This window comes from Mustela putorius, unplaced genomic scaffold, assembly GCF_011764305.1.
Source record: "Mustela putorius furo isolate JIRA1106 unplaced genomic scaffold, ASM1176430v1.1 tig00537350_pilon_pilon_pilon, whole genome shotgun sequence".
In the NCBI taxonomy this organism is placed as follows: Eukaryota; Metazoa; Chordata; class Mammalia; order Carnivora; family Mustelidae; genus Mustela; species Mustela putorius.
Genome location: NW_025422471.1, coordinates 27,432,855 through 27,449,301, shown reverse-complemented (window position 1 = coordinate 27,449,301; position 16,447 = coordinate 27,432,855). Strand labels below are relative to the sequence as shown.

General features: G+C 42.1%; 1 protein-coding gene across 8 annotated transcripts in view; it reads left to right on the top strand.

The window, feature by feature from the left end:
* Positions 1 to 16,447, top strand: part of ARHGEF28 (Rho guanine nucleotide exchange factor 28) — a 314,268-nt gene that overhangs the window by 196,708 nt on the left and 101,113 nt on the right. For all 8 annotated transcript variants that reach the window (XR_001181930.2, XR_006604999.1, XM_013063682.2 and 5 more), the window contains one exon: positions 14,439 to 14,560. Coding sequence is in view for 6 of the 8 variants with exons in the window: in XM_013063682.2 (XP_012919136.2) it covers positions 14,439 to 14,560 (122 nt within the window). In the remaining 2 variants the exon portion in view is untranslated. The remainder of the gene's footprint in view (positions 1 to 14,438; positions 14,561 to 16,447) is intronic.

The window sequence follows — 16,447 nt, the reverse complement described above, 5'->3', positions numbered from 1 at the left end:
GTTTTCCCTTCTTTCTTTCATGAAGTTTCACTGGACCCACAGGTAGAGTTTCATGTGCATGTGTGTGTTCAGTTCCAGAATTCCCCCAAAGGATGCCTGAACACCGCAGGGGTAATAAGCCACTACAAAAATCCTTATTGAGGAAGAGAAACGTTTTCTTAAAGGTGACATAACCTGCCAAGATTTTGTTGGCTCACAATGAAGACAGTGTTTACCTTGAGAATAGGGCAGTTTCATCTCTGACTCTGCCTGGAAACCTACTTTGGTCAGCAGGGGAAAGGAGGTGGATGACAAGCCCCTTGCCAAACAACATAGCTGTATACTCCTCAGGGCTCCCTTTAGTTCAACAAATGCTTAGCCAAATACGTGAAACTGATTTTTTTTTTTTCTTGGCTAGCTTAAATTCCTGGGCAAGATGTATTTCTGCATTAACCGCTATAATGGAAGGAAGGCACTATTCCACGTATCCCGTGTTCAGGGCCTCTTCCCTACCACTTCAGTCTGGGGCAAGAACCAATAGTTGTTTATTCAGATATATTAAGCCAGAAAGTGATGAATCCCAGAGGAGAAGTCAGGAAGAATTACTGTTGAGGTTCAAGGTGAAGCAAGGAATGTCAGCTTGAAAGGGATGTCATTTTAATAGCCTGTGGTGAACTAGTGGGGTTTTAATAGGCAGGTGGTCCTTCCAAGCAAATGGGGCAGAGTTAGGCATACATAGAATGTATTAAAATGATGGAAAATAGCCCGGGCTCATACACTCTTGACTTACGGGGTTGTGGAAATGTAGAGAGGTGCCAAATACTGCATTGGCCTAGATGATTTTTGTTGTGTGCCTACGAGCCTCCTGCCCTTTGCTGAACAGCATTCAGATTATTTAGAGAGGGTGCCCTGTACTGCTCTGGCCGTGGATCCCAGTGATGCTGCCACCTTCTCACGTGACCTTCCTGCTTGGGTGCCATGGGTTGGGCGTCTCTCTCAGGTTGGGGTCAATCATAGCAACCCTTCTTGGCCAGTCAGAGTCTGGCCTTGGGATTTTTGAGATTGGAGTTTGGGAGGACATGTCTCCCTTCATGAATGGTGGTGCTGGAAGGCAGGAGTGGAAGCCATTCACTGGGAGAGAGCAGTCTATGGTAGGAGGAAAAGCTACAAACATATGAAGAGAGAAGTACTTGTAGGGTAGGGTCCTGCCCAGGCCCTTGTTCTGTTCCTGAGGTCCTGTTGCTGTCCAGGTGCCTCACTCTCAAGGCTTGGGTGTTAAATTCCTGTGGTTCTGTGACATGTCCTCACACGTTTTCAGTAAGTCTTCTCTCTCCCCCTTTTATTTTTATTTTAGCAAATTCAGGTGCCTATTGCTCTCATTTCTGACAAGAAATCTTCACTCATCCTGTAAGGTGCAGCTTGAAGGTGTTTTTTGTTTTGTTTGGTTTTCTGCAAGACTTCCCTTCATGCCCTGAGTTCATCATTCTCTTTCTTAAAAAATTTTTAAACTTATTTTTCTTTATCATGATAAGTATTACTCCTTAATCCCCATCCCTTATTTCTCCCATGCCCTCCACACCTCCCCTGTGCTAACCATCAGTTGGTTCTTTATAGTTGGGAGTTGGTTTCTTTAGTTGTCTCTCTCTCTTTTTTGTTCCTTTGCTCATTTGTTTTGTCTTTTGAGTTTCACATATGACTAAGATCATATGGTCTTTGTCTTGCTCTGACCAACTTATTTTGCTGAGGATTTTACTCTCTAGCTCCATCCATATTGTTTCAAATGTCAAGATTTCAGTCCTTTTATGGCTGAATAATACTCCCTTATATAAATATACCACATCTTTTTATCCACTCATCAGCCAGTAGACACTTGGGCTGCTTCCATCCTTGGGCTCTTGTAAATAATGCTGCGGGAAATAGACGTGTGCACCTGAGTTCATCATTCTATTCTTGGTGCCTCTCTGGCTTTTGCATCTTTTTATAATCACTGTCTCATTCGTGCGTCACAGCAAATATTGAGTGTCTCACCCTAGGACCCTGAATTCTTTGAAGACAGAGCCTAGGTGACCTATTTTCACACCTCTGTTGGCTGGATCGCAGAAGGCAAGCAGTAAATATTGTAAGTGTATTGTGGTCCAAGTTTACTCATAGTACACTCACATGCTTACTGATTTTTCTCTTTTTTTAAAAAATTTTGTTCATAATAGATCTGCTCTTTCTTACAAAGTCCTATACTCCAAGCAGTGGGGAGAAGAAAGGGTGTATTTTAGTCTAATGCATTAAACCTGGTCTGATGCAGTAATCAAAACCATTATTTTTGGTAACTGTTCAGTCTCTTTAAGTAAAATATCCAGTTTGTCCCATGTCTTCTTGTTCCTCCTCTTTCTGGCCTAGCGGTTACAGAATGTGATTTTTCTGGTGAGGGTAGGGGGCAGTTGGTGGTGGATAGGAAGAGGCCTCATCTTTGAGTATCCTGTGGGGCCTCCAGGTGTCTGCTGCAGATCTGTAGGCCTGGGCTCTTCCCTGAGACATGAGTATTTTGTTTTGGGGTATTATGACCTGTGACCCACATCCGTCAATTGGATCCTCTCCCTGGTATTCATCTGAATTTCTCCTGGCGATTTCTCCTTCACTGACTTGGCTTCACCCTTGTTATACTATAGAAAACTTGGAACCTATTTCCCAGACTGCTGGCTCAGACAATTGTCTAAAAATATCTGCTACAGGGTCCTTCCCTTGGGGCCATGGCAGGCTTCATGGTAGGCCACAAGTCCTCCACCATTATTATTATTATGTTTTAAAGATTTTCTTTATTTATTTGAAGAGAGAGCCACAGCGAGAGAAGGAACACAAGCAGGGGGAGCGGGAGAGGGAGAAGCAGGCTTCCCGCTGAACAGGAAGCCTGATGCAGGGCTCAATCCCAGGACCCTGGAATTATGACCTGAGCTGAAGGCAGACACTTAATGACTGAGCCACCCAGGCACCGCATAGTCTGCCATTATTATACCTCTCACAAGCCTGTGGGATCTTAGGGATCCATTCTCACCATTCAGGCAGCTGGGAGCAGCCCTGGGAAGCTGGCCCTTGCTGGCCCTGTTGCCTGAATTTACTCTCCCACTTAGTGTTCCCGGCTGTGGTTTTCCCCATGATTCTGTGGGGCAGCCTGCAAGGTGGTCTCCTTCAAGCCCCGTGTGAAATCACAAAAAACCCACCTGCCTTCAGAGGAGCTCTGGCCTATCACACTGTCCTGTATGCCCCACCCCCGGCAGGGAAACTACACATCTCATTTCTTTGATCTCTGTTGTCCCTGCCAGTGAAAACTCCTAAGAATCATAACCAGTATCTTATCCAGCTCTCATTCATACTAACCCACCCACAGGTGCCCAGAATTGCTCAGGAGAATGTAACAGGATGCAGGAGAGTTTCCCAACCAGGAGAAACTGAGAATGATCTGAAGGAACATCAGGCATTGCTTGGCTTTTATCCATCTTTCCTTCCTTCCTTCCTTTCTTCCTTCCTTCCACATGTTCTTGTTGAGGACACAAAAAATAAGTGAGAGTTATTTGAAAGTTGGTGAAAGAGTAGATCTTAAAAGTTCTCCTCACAAGGTTGAGGGATGTTAACTAGACTTACAATGATCATTTTGCAGTATATACAAATCTCAAATCATTATTGCTCACCTGAAACTAATGTCAATTATCCCTCAAAACAAAGTGCAACCTTTTGCATAGTTTCTTGTCAATAGTAGAACTGAGTTGCTCTTTAGGATATTAAGGGGTGGGGGTAAAAACACATAGCTCTGGAAATGGGTGCTACAGAATTGGAACTCCTTGGGACTTTTGAACTGGATTTGATCATTTTTATGTGCCCGTGTGTTCCTAGAAGATTCCGCAGGATATGATTATTATTCATAGGATTCCTTGTGATGACAACCTCCAGGAACATCTTCCTCACCAGTTAGTATGTATGTGTGTATGTGTGTGTGTGTTTCTTGTTGCTGTTGTTGTTGTTTCCTACAGTCACCAGAAATGGTCTTGTCAAAGTCTCAACAGTTTCTTTGAGGTCTTTCACTTATATCTTGGTGTTTGTAGAATGTGCCAGTTTTTTTCCCCTTCAGCTTGCTCATTGTTCCCCTCTGTAGAGTAACTTGATAGAGGCCTTAGAGAGGTGCATCAAGAAGGAGAGGGATTGCTGAGGCACCTGGCTGGCACAGCCAGAGGAGCGAGCAACTCTTGATCTCAGGGTCGTGAGTTTGAGCCCCATGTTGGGCATAGAGATTAAAAAATAATAATGAAAAAGAAATTAAAAAGGAAAGAAGGAGGGTGCCTAGATGGTTCAGTTGGTTAAGTGTCTGCCTTCAACTGAGGTCATGCTCCCAGGGTCCTGGGATGGAGCCCCATGTCAGGTTCCCTGCTCAGTGGGGAGTCTGCTTCTCCCCCCGCCCCTCCTCCCACACGTTCTCTCAGTCTCTGTCTTTCTTTCTCTCTCTCAAATAAATAAATAAAATCTTTAACAAAATTTTTTAAAAAGAAAAGAAGGAAAGAAATTGCTGATTAAGTCTAATCACTACCAGTCTATATACAACACATGACTGAACATCTCCTTGATAGCTTGGGGGAAACAGAGGAGGGAAAAAGTTGCTTACATATTTGAGAGTCCTTTTGCACACATAAACCCGTGTCATCTCGAAGGCTACTTTGTGCTACTATAATTAGGAATGAGAACTTGGAAAGATGTGGGAGAAAATTGTTGTTCTCCAAGGACCATGTTTTCTTGCTCTCTTCTCCCTTCTCCCTCCCCCCCGCCCCCGTGCCTCTGGTGTATTATGAGCGAAAAGGCTTGTTTTCTTCTTGGATAATATTGATAATTAGGTCTTTTAAAACAGCAGAATAGGGCTTCTTTTAGGATCTGATTTTAGAGTACCAAGTTGTAACTTGTTATTTAGAAGGGATTTTAAGCTGCAGTTCTGAGGGAGAGGGCTGGAAAAACAGCCTTCACATCAGCCTCTGGAAACCCTTCGCTTCTGTCCTTAGCTGTTACCTGTTCACAGAACTCGTTGAGAGGCCTGATCTCACCCCAGGGCTCACTTTCCTTGTACAGGATCCTAGGAGGGTGAGGCAAGTTCTGAGAGTGAATTAGGCATTTGGATCCATGTTAGAACCAGTCTATTTTGGGAGACACAGGTTCTCTGGATTCTCACAGACGTGTCTTGCTGTACACTTAAATCTTCAGAGTAGCTTCAGTTTACACATGACCCACAGGAAATTCCTTGGCTGGGGATAATTTTGGAATTTGGATGGATCCTCTCTATAACTTCCAGTCCAACTCAGAAGAATGAGGCCGAGAGATGTTCCAGGCCAAGACTAATATCAGGAAAATCCTAAGAGAAACTTAGAGGAAGAATAAGCAAGGAGATAAATGACAGTTTACCCCTGAAAACATTCCTTTTCGCTTGTGAGTGTGAGTTTTTTTTCATTTCTCCTGGAGCACACCAAGACCATTGGCAGAAAGGACTCTCTGTATGTTTCAGAATTTGGCAAAGGTTCACTTCGATTTTGGAATTTGAGGACGGTGTACTGCAGTGACAAAGGCTGTCTCTGTCAGCACTATGTTCTGGTTCTAACACTTAATAACATCCGTGGGTTAGTCACTCTCACTGGGCCCCCGCGTTCTTGTCTACAAGACAACCATGATAGTGCCTCCTGTGGTTACGGAGAGTAGGGCTGGCAGATGGGCAGAAACAATACTGTGTCCTCTTGCATAAAACATTTCCAGCTAATATGTTTATGCAGGTATTATTGGATTTGGTTGATTTACTTGGTCACCTGGTATTTTGCCCGAGATTCCACAGCTGTTCTTTGACAGAGGAGGCACGTTCTGAAGACTTGACCTGTCTCTTCTTTTGTCTTACATGTAAAAATGGTAGTGGTTAGAACTCAGGAAAAATAGAAAGAGTTGCCATTAAATACAACGTGCATGCCAGCCCCTGGAAGGAAGCAGCTAACATTTCAGTGTATGGTTCCAGTTTTTCTCTGTTATCTCATGTGGCATGTGGCTAAATAAAATGAAATTGTGTATTCACTGTCGTATGAATGTTTTCACAGCCAGACACACTGTCGTGTTCCGGCCGCAGATCTCCAAAGGCAGAGAGCATGGGCCCAGGAAGTGAGCAAAGACACGTAGGCACAAGTCACACAATGCAGCTTCCTCATGGGAAAATACCAGACATTGCTCAGATGCCATTTTCTTGAGTTCAGATGGGATACTCAGTAAGCCCAATTGTTAAAATAAAGTACTTTGGACCGGCTAGCGGAGCGCCTAGGTAGAGCTGCCATTGACTAAGTGATGGGACCTTGGGGAAGTTACTTAAATAGGACCACAGTTTCCTACTTTGCACAATGGAAATACTAAATAGTACTGCCTTAGAAGATTGTTCTGAGGATCAGATGAGTTAATACACGGAAGTCAGGTAGTGCTGGGTTCAGAGTAGGCACTGTGTGGTCATCGGCTCTAACAGTGGTGTTGGCTTGCCTGATGAACTCATACTGAGAAGGTGTTAGATACTGACTCTTGGAGTACCTAGAGTTTTTTCCTCTCTGTTTTTATGAGTTTGTTTTTGTTTACGTCTTTTTTTTTTTTTTCCTCATCTTCCTAGTAACTTTACCTTGCAAATCTGCCTGGTCACCCCATTATTCCTTTACTAAAAGAGTGATTCCATGGTTTTTTAAATAAGGAGATGAAAGAGGCATTCTTGGGCTCCTTCTGCCAGGGGGCATTTCGGGTGGTGTCACCTGCCATTGTTCTGCATAGCAGGAGAAGCTATTTTTAGCTCAGACCCCAACCAGGAAGTTACTTGTCCTACCAGGAGGAACAAAGTAAAATTTTATCTCTGGAGTGTGTTAGATCACACAGGACTACACATGGAGGTAACAGCCAGGAAGGGCTCAGAAAAGGGGGACAGCCTATTGACTGTTTAGAGACCTGTCAGGGGACCTCCTGGGGAAGTGGTCTTTGAGCACTGTGCCTAAGGATGTTTTTAAGAGTCCTAGATGGAGACTGAGGAACCTGGGCAGGGCCCAGCATGGAGCATGGTGGCTGCTAGTTCATAGTCACACAGTAAATGTTGGAAAAGAGAATGAGTGAATGATGAATGAATGAGAGAAATAAGAAAGCATTTCCTTCCCAACCAGGAGTAGAGCAAGAACATTTGGGCCACTCACAAGAAAACTTCCAGAATCTGAGGAAATTTGTCAGACCAGAAGGGGATAGACTCAGTTGTACCCTGGACAAGGTTTCTGTTCTTGATGAGAAAGTATTTACTCCTTCAGATTGTATTTACTGAGAATCTTTTATGTACCTGACATGGTTCTAGGTCCTGGGGATATAGTGAACAAAGTATGCAAAGTCACATTTCTGATGGACTTTACATTTTAGTGGAAGGTAACACAATATACAGTGAAGACATAAGATGCTAGGTGATGATCTGTGGCATAAGGGATAATAAAGCAGGTCTTGGATGTGAGTTGCTATTTTATATACCTAATGGCCTGGGAGAGGCTCATTGATAAGATAACATTTGAGTAGAGAGCTGAAGAAAGTCAGGAAGCAAAGTATCAGGATATGGGAGGAAGAGCAGTCCTGGTAGAGAAAACTCCAAGTGCAAATGGCCTGAGGCATAGAACAGCAAGACCAGTGTAGCTGGAGTAGAGTAGTTGGCAGGCTCCAGAGAGGTTGGGTGAGGGCAGATGTGGGACAGGTTATGTAAGTATGACGTTGTGATTTATAAAGAGAAATACATATTTGGTCTTTCTCCTGTTTCGGGTATAGGGTTCCCTAAAACCCTTGGAAGGTCCTAGGGGATGAGTGTGATAAAGGTGTCTCCTATGTTAATGAGGTGACTTCTGAACCTCGGAATTGGGGGCTGGTTGCCAGGAGAACTAGCCATTTGATTAGAGGGATGGAACTTTCAGTACTACCCACCCTCACTTCTGGGGAGGGGAGATGGGCTGAAGATTGAGTCCATTACCCATGACTGAAGATTTCATCAATCACATGTGTATAATGAAACCAAGATGACAGGATTCAGAGAGCTTCTAGATGAGGAGGGGTTATCAGGAAAGCTTTATACTCTGAGAGAGCATGGACTCTCCTCATATCTTGTCCTCTGCATTGCTTCCATCTAGCTGTTACTGAGTTACAGCCTCTTCAGATGAACCATTTAATTGGTAAAATGTTACTCTGAGTCTCTGAAACTCTCAAGCAAATGAATCAAACCTAAGGAGAGGGTGTCATGGTAATGTCTGATTTATAGTCAGTTGGTCAGAAATATAGGTAACGACCTAGACTTGTGGCTGGCTTCTGAACGTGGGGGTGGACAGTCTTATAGGACTGAACCCTTAATCTGTGGAATCTGATGTTATCTCCAGGTAGAAAGTGTCAGAATTGAGTTGAATTGTCTGTCAGACACCCAGTTGATGTCAGAATTGCTTGGATGTGTGAGGAAACACTTTCCTCAAACACACACTATCCATGTTAAAAGTGCATCCCGGAGCCATTTTAGTAAAGCAGTGTAGGTTGTGGCAAAGTTTGGCTTTTACTCAAAATGAGAGGAGCAGCCATTGGAGAGTTTTGCAGAGGCAAGATGTGACTTAATCTTCTTTGTAACATGATTGCCGTGTATGTTGTGGAGGACGGGTTAACAAGGGTGAAGTGGTAGCAACAAGAACAGTTAGGGGACCGTGGTCTTGCAGTTGTGTGAGCGGGAGACGGTGGTGGCTTGCCTCATCATGGCAGTGGGTGGATGTATAAGAAAAGGTCAAAACATAGATTCATTTGGTTGTAAAAGAGAACAGTCGAGGTCAGTCCAGGGACTGCCCTTGACTGGGAGGAGGGGTTGCAGAAAGGAAAAATCAGGAGCTCAGTTTGGCGCTCACTGCTGCCAGATAGCTTTGCGGAGATGTTAAGGAGATGGTTGTGATTCAGGGGAGAGGTCTGGAGTGGATATAAAACTCTGGGACTACATGGGTCATCATCATACCAGTGCATATGATGCTGGGCTGTTAGTTGATCTGGGGAATGTACGGGGAGGAAGGGAGAGAGGGAGAGGGACGTTTGGGAATGGATCTTGGGGCACTGTAACCTGCGTTAAAATTGAGAGGATGATAGAAACTGAGAAGTAAAGGCCAGGCAGAGAGAGACAGGTGTCCTGGAAGCCAAGGGGAAAAGGAAGCCATCAGCAGTGTCCAGTGCCACCCTAGGTCACCTAAGGTTAGCAGGGAGAACCGATCCCTAGGTCATGATGGTCACAGTTTCTATGGAGCACCGGGAACTGAACTCCAGAATATGCTCTACCCAGCTCATGGTGGTTAGTCATTCTCCATAGATCCTTCTTCTGGGTTCACAGTCTGCTGGGTTTAAAGCACAACTGAATGAATGAATGAATGAAAGAAACAAACCAATCTGCCCACCATTGTAAAGAGATACGTGGACTGAGAGGCCCTCCCTGACTTTGGCAGGCAAGAGCTTGGCACCCAGAGTGGGCCAAACCAGGTCAGCAGCAGGTTTGCAAAAGACTGCCTTCACTGTGTTGGTTTATGTTTGGGCGTGGGTCTCTTACATAACCAGGCAAATAGGCCACATTTTCCTTAAGCTGCAAGGCCCTTAGCTTTGGGAGGGAGGGTTGGATTTCAGCAGAACCCAGGTTGCCCAGGCTCTAGGCTGGTCTGTGCTATTAACTGTTTCCTGCCCATTTTGGTGGTAGGGGGGTAAGTTGTGGATGTTGGAAAAAAGGGAGGCATTTGCAGCTGCTTTTCCCTCTCCCCCTTATTAATTCTCCTTCTTTCTATGGGTGAAATATATTTACTCTCTGTTGTCTCTCCTGCCACCTGACCGAAGAGTCTAGTATAGCAGAGACGCTCCGATGCCAATTTTGGCTTTGGGGAGACATTGTAGAGTTCTGTAGGTCACATTATAGAGCAATGTGCATAATGGGAAGGAGGAGAGCTGGGGATCCCCTGGAGTTGCTGTTTATCCTCTAGGCACTCCCTCTGCAGTGAGAACCTGGCCAGAGGCCATCTGATCATGTTGGGACATCCTAGTTTCTCAAATCCTCCCTTTGTTCTTGGAAAACACTGTCTCTGATTGTCTGACTTTATTCTTTGCTGCTTCTGTTATAATCTCCCATTTCATGAGGTCTTATCCTCAACTCACTGGAGGTAAATCTTACAGGCAGTTTGACTTTGTTTTTTGGTTACCATTTCCGAGATGGATTTTACAAAATGTCCTAACATGAGCTAGGTCTGAAATAAGAGAGTTACATCTTAAAAGTGCCTCGTGTAGCACATGGAATGTTTTATGCATTCCACTTTCCTAGGGTTGGTTTGAAACATGTGAAGTTCCAACCAGGGTAGAAATCATTTTTAAAAGAATCAAAAATATGGTAAACTATCAAAACTAGACAACCTCATTTACTAGTATAACAGCAAGTGTGTTATAGGGCTTACTTTTTATTACATGATGTCCACTCAAAATATTAAATCACTTAATCCTTCTGATAGTCCTATGGGATATATTCTCATCCCTATTTTATGGATCAGGAAGTGGAGGTATAGAGAGGTTGAGTAACTTGCCCAAGGTCACACAGCAAATAGATGGTAGAGTAGGTCTTGGAGTTCAAGCAGCCCAGGGCTCTTGCTCATATGGACTGCAGTGCATTGTTCTTTACTGATTTAAAATTTTCAGCCATTTGGATGCAGATGAGTTTTGGTTCTTCTTATACTGCCTTTGAAATATGGTCTGCCACATATTAAAAATAAAATAAATGTTATCAACAGACCTGTAAAGTTAACTTTTTTTTAAATTTTTTTAAAGATTTTGTTTATTTATTTGACAGACAGAGATCACAAGTAGGCAGAGAGGCAGACCGAGAGAGAGAGGAGGAAGCAGGCCCCCTGCCAAGCAGAGAGCCTGATGCGATGTGGGGCTCGATCCCAGGCCCCTGGGATCATGACCCGAGCCGAAGGCAGAGTCTTTAACCCACTGAGCCACCCAGGCGCCCCTAAAGTTAACTTTTTAAAAAAATAAAGTTAACTTTTTGCTAAGAATAAATGCTTTAAAAACAGCATAATTTGGGGCACCTGAGTGGCTCAGTGGGTTAAAGCCTCTGCCTTCAGCTCAGGTCATGTTCCCAGGGTCTTGGGATCGCGCCCTACATCGCATCATTGGGCTGTCTGCTCAGCAGGGAGCCTGCTTCCTCCTCCTCTCTCTCTCTCTCTATGCCTGCCTCTCTGCCTGCTTATAATCTCTGTCTGTGAAATAAATAAATAGAATCTTAAAAAAAAAAAGTTTGTCATCTTCTGGTTTGTCCATCTGTGTTCATTTGCACATCTGATTACCCTTTGGTGTCATTTGGCAAGAGGAGGCTATGGATGCTCTAGAGTTCTATGAAAAGGACTGTTTGGACCAATCTTATAAACTGTTGCTCTGAGTGAGCCAGAAAATCTACGGGGCAGATTATGGGTGAGAAATCTAGAGAGAAGACACAGATTTTTCCATTGTCACTACTGCCTTGAGCTTTTGTACAGTAATATTCTCCCTGCCAACAAGATCCATTGTCTCAGTGGAGTCATTCCCTAAGGGACAGGATGACGACAAGATCTAGGCCGTTTTCCCAAAGTGTAGAGTAGACTTTACTGGGCGCTGTTGATCTGGAAGCTGGTATCCCGACCTAAAACTAGTTGACATTGAATCGCACAGTAAGGCAGGTATTTCCTTTTCTTTTTATTTTTGGTCTTTCTGCTGATTCAAGGAGGAAGTTCTTTTCACACCCCTGCATCTTTAACATCTCTCCAGTCTTTCCAGATCTCCCTTCATGACAATGAGCAGCAGCCCTTGTAGGCCCTCAGCTTTGATTGGCAACTATATTCAGTCAGAAGGTAGTTTTGCTCGTTTGTTCTGTATAGTTCTCTTCCAGTTTTAGCAGGGAATATTGTTTTTCTGTTTATAGTGAGGATAAAGTATTTCTTTTAAAATTCATTTTATTTAAAGAAAAAAGGGTGGGTCAATCTAAAAACAAGCACAAGAGAAAATATAGCACAGGTAGTAAGTAGATATGGCAAAATTGTGAATTTGGCAGAAGAATGATAAAATCTTGTGAAATATTGGTCTAATATCCTCTGAAATAACATAGAGATCCAGCCTCTTGTTTGAAACTATTGGGACTAGATTTGTCTTGGAATTTAGAGTTTTCAGATCTTTTTGGAGTAGTGCTCATAGTACATATGATGTGACTATCAATGCCATCATCCAGTGTGGTAAGATTTCTAAAGCAAAATGTATGAACATTCACACCAGCTGAAGTTAATAAAAACTAGCTATGGCCTTTTGGGGTTCAGGTCAGATTTTGCACCAAATATATTTGGGAGCCAAATTTATGAAGAAAAGTTTTGATTTTCAGAGCTTTCTAGATTTCAGAATTGGAGATAAGGGATTAAGGACCCATCTTTTTTTTTTTTTTTTTTTAACAAATTACATGTTTTCTAAAACGCTGATCAAATTACACAGAAAACAAATTAACAAAAACAATTTGGCCGAAGTTACCAATTTAATGGCAGAAATGCCTGGTGTGTTACAGTGTGTAAACTTAAAACATCGTAGAGCAGTTTGGGCGCCTGGGTGACTCAGTCGATTAAGCATCTGCCTTCCGCTTAGGTCATGATCTCAGTGCCCTGGGATCGAGTTCCACATCAGACTCCTAGCTCAGCCAGGAACCTGCTTCTCCCTCTCTCCTTTCCCCCTACTTGTCTGCATTCTCTTTCTCTCTCTCTTTTGCTTCACACTCTCTCAAATAAATAAAATCTTTAAAAAAAAATCCCATTGTAGAGCAGTTAAACTGGATTAATTATGTTTCAGAGGGACATGCTGAGTTATCCATGACTGTTTTTTAAACATTCTATAAAATGACATTTAAGCACATATTTTCTTCAGTACACATTGAAAGTGCTTTATCACATTCTTGATTTATAATCTTCGGAATATGCTTTTACTTTTTGTAATTACAATCATAATGTATAGTAATTGATCATAAAGGTCGCACTTGTGAAGTATTTGTGGACTTGTATGTCATAGTGCTAGCTATATAAATTGATAAAAGAGGATATTATGGATATAAGAAAATAGTTTCCATTTCCACTGTATATTTACTTGAGAAGTTTGATGAAATCTCATTTTGGTGTTCTGTGGTTAACAGATAGGTTAAGATAATCTGAAGCTAATGCCATTTGGTTCATGCAGTTGATATATTTTTGTAAGTTTTTAATGTCTTCCAGCAGAAGTACATCAACCCAACAGTTACTAATCTTTTTTTCATTTTCTGATTCACTCCCATGGACTTACCTAGCTTTTATGCTATGACACAGGATGGGTGGTGAGATTAGGGCCATTTCTGATAGAACAGAGGCAACACTATTCCTTTTGTGTCCTTGAGAACACCTGCCAGAATGTCAGGGAGGATGACATTTGCTACAAGTACAACTTTGTATCCCCCCATTAAAGTCATTCACAGACACTGATATGGTTTCGGTTACTATCAGTAGCCTCACACTGAACATGCTTGAAATAACTGCTAATAACAAAATGTAGTAATAGTGATAGTTAATATTTACTAGCTCTTGGTAAATCCTAGGCATGTATTTAGTGCTTTGGATGTTTGAGCTCATTTAACCCTCATTCTCCATGACAGGGAAAGCATGATGAAAATTGCTTTTATAGATGAGGAAACTCTGTCAAGAATATTGGGCCAGAATCACTGGAATGAGGCATTCTGGCTCCACTGTGTTTTGTTGCCTTCAACTTTCTGTTCCTTACAAGTCCAGTAGTTCCACAACTCTTTGGGACTCAACTTTGAGTGACGTCGTCTATTTGTAACAAAGCCGAGAACATGAACGCAAGCAAAACCGTTTTGATAATTAAAAAAGAAGCAACTCTCTAAGAGCATGCATATTCATTCAGAACTCCTAGATGGTGTACTGTCTTTGGTCCATTAATAAAGGGTATGGAGCCTGAACACTGCAGTGGCCCTGAGGCTTCTAAGACAATCATGAATGCTTCCAAGTTATTGATAAAGTGAAGTGAATTTTAGTTTTACTTATTAGAAATTGAAAGCAGAAATCTAATGATTTGGGGGTACCTGGGTGGCTCAGTTGGTTAAGCATCTGCCTTTGGCTCAGGACATGATCCCAGGGTTCTGGAATGTGCCCCCCATATGAGGCTCCCTCCCTGCTCAGCAGCGAATCTGCTTCTCCCCCTGCCCCCTTTCCTGCTTGTTCTTTCTCTTTCTCTGTCTCTCTCTCTCTAATAAATAAATAAAATCTAAAAAAAAAAAAAAAGAAGAAGGTAAAGTTTGACTTTAAAATAAATCCCATCTACTTTTTTTCTGTCCTCTTGTCGTTTTTTTCCTCTAGATCACTCTTCTGATGTCTTCAAAAAATCCAAGCATCCCCCAACATTCTTTGGGGTAGGCCGGCTCTCTGAGGTGCTGAATGGTGGCGATGAAGTTTACGCTAATTGTATGGTGATAGATCAGGTAAGGCTTGACTGATGTTACCAGAGGGATTTTACTCTCTTTCCAAAACCTGAGTATATGAGAAATATAGTTAGCATTGTTGTGTTGCTCTAATGATTTCAGCCCAAGAGTGGCCCTCGTGATCATCATATGAGCACTTAACTTAGGGTTTCCTTTTCTGCACAGCACATATTACCCCACCAAAAGTCTGTCTCCCCCTCTCCCTCTGCCCTCTGTAGGGAGGGGTCAATGTCAAACAAGAAGAGTGTGAAAGCTCTTGCATGGAGCCAGAATAGGAAGTGACAACTGGGCTTTTCAAAAAAACAAACACTAGCAACAACAAAAGCCAGTGTGTATATGCCCTGATTAAGTAATATTTGTATTCAAATGCAACAAACGGTTAAGAGCAAGAGCTTGAGGCTAGCCCCATATGATGCTGTCATATAAATTACTTATTTAATCCTTCTAATACATCCATTAACATATACTAAGGTTATAGAGCTTTAATATTAAAAGAGACTATCGTTATACTACAGGGAAGTTGCAGTCCTTTAGAATGCACCCCATCCCCCTGCACCAGTCTCTGACATTTGTTAGATCTCACAGAGTCCTGTGGTTTGCCTGTGCATCAATTTACAGATTTATCCCTTAATTTCCCTAGCTCAGTGATTCTCAAACTTTAATATTTATAAAAATTAAAACATAGTTTTAGGTTTGACGATTTCGGTACACACAATTTTATGGATGATTTTTGGGATTTTCAAGGGTAATTTTGACAAAACGTAATTTTTGCCTTATCCACAGACTTCCAAACCTAAACCCCATATATAAGATGCACCATATATATATATATATATATATATATATATATATATATATATATTTTTTTTTTTTTTTTTTTTTTTACTGGTCAATATGGTTTTATTTTAGTATTTTATAAACTTTTAAATAGAATCATGTAAAAAACAAACATTTCAAAAAGTGCAAAATATTAGAAAGCTAATCAGTGTTTTTAATCTTTCCGTGCACACAATCTCTTGCTGAGATAAGCAATACAAATTCTGTAGCGGAGACTATGTATAAAATGATACTCTACAGAGTTTAAAAGTAGGCTTGGTCAAGAGATTGCACATGATACAACTGAAATAGTGCAAATAACACAGCTAAATAAAGAATTTAAATCAAGCTTATTAACCTGTGTACTACACAACCACGATGATACCATAGGTAGAGAGACGAGATATATATGCTTACTGAGCAGTAAAGAGATTTATCCTTTTTGTTGTTGTTAGTATGCATATATTGTTAGAGATGTTTTCTGTGATATGAATTTGTCTCAAAGATCTTAATGTCACCCCTTGAGTCAAATATCTTGTTTTTCCTTTTTCTGTTCCAAACAGTGTTACAACAAATGCATAGTATAAAAGGTATAGATTGTGCTGATACTTAGAATGACAGAGGGGCCAATCAGAGTGGACAGCAGCTGTAAATAACTAGTGTAGTTTTTTTGGTATAAAGCAGCTGAACATCAGCCCTATGTATAGAAATATAGGATGAAACAGAGGTTAGGACAAATAGGGAATATTTGGGGGACATTCTTTGGCAGTATAGGGCAGTTGGGATTGGTGTGCTCTAGCCACTTTCTGATTCTAATGGTTGCTGTATTTTCTCAGTGTTTGTTTGTTTGTTTAAGATTTTATTATTTATTTGACAGACAGAGATCACAAGTAGGCAGAGAGGCAGGCAGAGAGAGAGAAAGGGAAGCAGGCTCCCTGATGAGCAGAGAGCCTGAAGCAGGGCTTGATCCCAGGACCCTGAGATCATGACCCGAGCCGAAGGCAGAGGCTTTAACCCACTGACCCACCCAGGCGCCCCATGTATTTTCTCAGTGTTTAAGTGAACTACTTC